General features: G+C 37.3%; 1 protein-coding gene across 2 annotated transcripts; it reads left to right on the top strand.

Moving 5' to 3' along the window:
* Positions 1 to 420: 420 nt before the first annotated feature.
* LOC145909073 (uncharacterized) lies at positions 421 to 1,735 on the top strand. Of its 2 annotated transcripts, XM_082996392.1 has the most exons (4): positions 421 to 535; positions 726 to 900; positions 955 to 1,054; positions 1,343 to 1,735. In XM_082996392.1, exons 1-3 carry the CDS (start codon positions 434 to 436, stop codon positions 993 to 995), a joined length of 318 nt encoding a protein of 105 aa, XP_082852518.1. In that variant the 5' UTR covers positions 421 to 433; the 3' UTR covers positions 996 to 1,054; positions 1,343 to 1,735. The 2 variants fall into 2 exon arrangements, with proteins under 2 accessions (XP_082852518.1, XP_082852520.1); XM_082996394.1 differs by lacking the exon at positions 726 to 900 and having other exon boundaries at positions 431 to 535.
* The last annotated feature ends 2,514 nt before the right edge of the window (positions 1,736 to 4,249 follow it).

The raw sequence follows: 4,249 nt of genomic DNA, 5'->3' as shown, positions 1-4,249 counted from the left end.
TTTTTATTGAAGTCTAAAATGTCCCTGATTGTAGTAAAGCATTTTTTGGTAACTCAACATTGTACATCACCAACTCATTTCCCCTGGCTTCGTTTAAATACTTCGATATTTTCCCAAAAATCTTTTTTGAAATGACGTAAACAACACAAAGGTGTAAATCTCCCGAGCTTTTCAGGTTCTCTGACGTGGCAGCAGGCTTGACTTATTGCCCCAAACTGTTGGACGGACTGAATGCATTTCTATGTGCCCGTCTAAAGGTTTTGGTAAAAACTTGGAAATTTAAAACGTGAAACAATGAAACTGCAAATGAATAAAAACATATTTGGTTTAAAACGACCGCAGCTTTAGATACAACTGAATCGTTGTGAAGGTAATTGTATGAAAGCGAGAGAAAACAACTTTGCTGCGCAATAAGAAACTTATTGCAGAAAAAATGGAGGAAACATTTTGTGTCCGCAAAAACTTTGTTTTGGAAAATAATCCTTCTTTTATGACATTAATAAAAGAATGGCCAGCTTTAACTATGTACAACGAGGTATGTTAATTGTATTTTAATGTATTTTTGTTACATATACATCAAAGCCACATATTGACAAGTCAGAGCTCCACTGCTGATTCTTTAAATCTTCTTCTGACTTGCCAATTTTTAGCGGCTTTGAACCATAGCTTGACTGCGGTACTGTAAATTTATGGACTGAATTTAATGTAATTTCTATTTCTTGTAGTTGCTTCGTGAATTTAAAAGAAAACAAAATTTTACTGATGAAGCTGCTTTGAACAGCATTGCCAAAAACTTGTTTCAAACAATTTTTAAATATTCTTCGGGAAAACCAAACAAAACACCCTATATGAAAAAAATATTGGACTTTTTGCCATTTGATGAGAATGATTGCTTTACTGGTAAGCCTGAAAAAACTATCACATAAAAATGTTACAAAATTTTTGTTTTTGTAGATGTTCACTTTATGGTTAGAAGATTACTTTTGTGTACTTAATCGAAGTCCAATACAAAACAGCAAGTCGGCAGGAGTGGTATTTGCTAGATTTGTGCCCTGTAAGTATAAGCAATCATATTTCATATTTTAATGGAAAATTTTTGTTGTTGTTTGGGTCATTGGCCAGGTCATTAGTGTGAGGGCAATTTTTTTATTGACCTAATGTACTCATTTTATATCCACAAGACTAGCAAGGCTATTTGCTCCCAAAAAGTTATTCTGTGCATAATTATTTAAAATTGGGCATAGTGTAAAAAGTACAATTTAGGTATTGGAAAGCAGCATCCTTATTATTTAGAACAGGCCAATAGTAACTGAGTATGTAACTAAATTGTTTTACTATTTAGGCCAACACAACATTTGAAGATATCAGGGCCGACTTTGGAGATCGGCAACAAACTGTGTTGATTGTATGTGGAGACATTTTCTTGCCGCAAAAAAATACACTTTTTGCGGAGAAGAACCCTGTGCTCAGTGTGGACAGCATTTCTAAAGGCATCATAGCTTTATTTGCTGTGTATTATATTCTCAATTATCAATACTGCCCACATATTACCAAAACACTGCAATTTCTTCAAACATATCTGCTTAATATTCCTGAAAACTCAATGTATGATTCAGTGCGTGAGCTAAAACTTCAACTTGACAAAATAAGCCTGTAGTTGTTTGTGTTGACTGTAGTTATTTCAAATGTTCATGTTCTTTCTACAGAATAACAAGAAACAATAAATGTAATTCTTCGAAAAAACAAGCTGTGCAATGTCTATGATTAATGTGCAAAAAATGACACAGATTCTGGGTATAGTGAATTTAAACCCAAAATAGTGACCAGATAAAATTGGGTCGAGTGTGTTTCTACCCAAAGATTATTGGGTAAATCTATAGGGTAAGAAGATATTTAACCCAAAAATTTTGGGGTATGAATAACCCAAAAAATATTTTGGGTTTCCCAATGAACAGACCCAATTTTTTTGGGCTTTTTCGACCCAAACTGGTTGACAGTGTATACTCTTGTTACAGTTGCGAAAACAAGCATGACTTCGGGAATTTAAACAAAGTATGCGCCCTAAGAGGGGAGGAGTTTTGCAAAGGAATAATCAAATGCGTTGGCATAACGGTGTGTGACGTCTGCCCCTCCCACTTCCAGTGTTCGAATTCAGTTTGCTGGAAACGTTCGACTGTTTGTGATGGCGATCCTTGCAATGACTGTCCAGCTTTCCAACACTGGAATAATGAATATGGATTTAAATGTGTTCGAAATAGCAGGAATTGCAATCTTCCGCAGATGTTTCTATGGGACGGCGTTGCCGATTGTGATGATAAATCTGATTTGTGTTACACCTCGGAGAATGGAGATGTCAGGTAAAAACATTGGCACACAGATGCGTTAACTTTGTATTTTATTATATTTGTCGGTTAGTTCTGTCATAGTATTGTTAACTTGTAATTTTATCAGACATGGAATATGTTTTTCTACAGGGATGTTCGTAGTTCTCACACATTTAATCATCGGTTATGTTTTCAATGTACAAACAACCCCATGATCATCCCAAGGTCAAGTGTTTGTGATGACGTCATTGATTGCCTTGATAAAAGTGACGAATGTTTTTGTCAATCTGCGAATATCAAGTGCGGCAAGTTACATTAGTAAGTGATGAAAGATTGGTTTAATCTTGGCGTTGCGAAAATCGACGTTAAATTAGTTGGAACTTCGTGTTGCGCAAAGACACAAGCAATGCATGCCAAGGGGTCAACAACTGCCACGATAAATTACGTTTTAATGACACGAGCGGAATTCCCGGCGTTAGTTGCGAGAACTTGTTAGCCATAAGGCACTTTATCGCGCTTGCCGTTAGTATCAAGAGTACATATGTTAACGCGTAAGGCATGGGGCCTAGGAGCTGCAGGATTAACAATGCAGCCGCAATTTTGGCAGAGAGTCACGTAAATAGAATTCCTGGACAAGGAATTTGAGGTCATGTTGACAGTAATGCCTACGAAACGTTATATATCTTCGTCAGCTGGAATGATACATGTCATTACAGGGAGTTGATGTTTGCAAACAATAAAAGGGAAACGGCTGAACGTTTTGTGGTGATGTCCCAAGTTTTAAATCATCCGGCCCGGGCGGACCCGGGTAGGTCCGGTCCGGTCGGGTAATTTGGATCCGGCAGTTTGCTATCCGCAATTTAGGCTTGTGTTTTACCGATGCGAAAAATCAGCCCGTTTGTGCTTCAACCTCCCTACAACATCATTGCGGTAAAATACTTAATGCTTGGTTGCTGAAAACCATTTCCAAACCTTATGTTGACCAGCTAATTACAGTTCATCTTCATGATGCCTCTGCTGATATTGTTTATTTACGTCCCAAATCAAGATAACCTTGTTACGTGAGTACAGTATGGAGTCAGTAACAAACAACCTTAATGCGTCGGCAAGTGTCGTTTTTCGCAGCATGTTCCCCAAAACCAGTATATTTTGAATTTCTGTGGGAGTTTTGTCGTAAATGCTATCGCAATTATTTGCTAAGTTTAAGTGTATTTGCACAAATTTTACAAAGCACCATTAAAAATTTGCTTATTGTTTTGTTTAATAATCAGTTTAAAAGAAATTTTGAAGACTTGGTTGTTAAACTTACATCACTGCAATGTACCAACTACAACTTGTTGCACTTTATTTTAAAAGTTTTAAAAAGTGATTGCTAGGACTGAAATATAGATTACAGCACAATCACCCAAAACACCTAATTGTGAGAAGACTGGTTCCTAATTTTTTCAGAGCAGCAGTAGGCGTTGTTAACGAAACTTCATAACAACGCCGAAATCCTGACAAGCCTTACAATACTAATAAAAATATTCGTTTAAAATTATAACAAAAATATTCCTTCCAGCATGCGCAACAAATCGTTCGCACAACAGGAACCACGTGATGTGTTTTACACAGGGTTGGATGGTGAGCACTAGGATATGGCGCACGTTTGGCAACGAACTACTGTGCGATGGCCGGCGGGACTGCAGTCGTCGCTTCCGCAATAGTGACACAGATCGATACTTCGACCACGATGAAGATCGTCAACTTTGCAAACATCGGAAACACTGCGACCCAAAAGACGGACTTTTAAATATTCCTATGTCCAAAGTCTGCGACGGTTTTATCGATTGCAGGGATGAAAGAGACGAATATCCAGAAGAATTGTGCACAAAGGAAGGAAGATTCTACTGTCCAGCGTTGTACAGGACTAAAGTAAAAATATC

Source organism: Ascidia mentula, chromosome 7 (assembly GCF_947561715.1).
Source record: "Ascidia mentula chromosome 7, kaAscMent1.1, whole genome shotgun sequence".
In the NCBI taxonomy this organism is placed as follows: Eukaryota; Metazoa; Chordata; class Ascidiacea; order Phlebobranchia; family Ascidiidae; genus Ascidia; species Ascidia mentula.
The sequence above is the reverse complement of the archived record's forward strand: the minus strand, read 5'-3'. Positions and strand labels throughout refer to the sequence as shown.

Coding starts and splice junctions, on each gene's coding strand:
- LOC145909073 (XM_082996392.1), top strand. CDS start 434: ATGGAGGAAACATTTTGTGTCCGCAAAAACTTTGTTTTGGAAAATAAT. Junction 536..725: donor CTTTAACTATGTACAACGAG/GTATGTTAATTG, acceptor TATTTCTTGTAG/TTGCTTCGTGAATTTAAAAG. Junction 901..954: donor TGAGAATGATTGCTTTACTG/GTAAGCCTGAAA, acceptor TTGTTTTTGTAG/ATGTTCACTTTATGGTTAGA.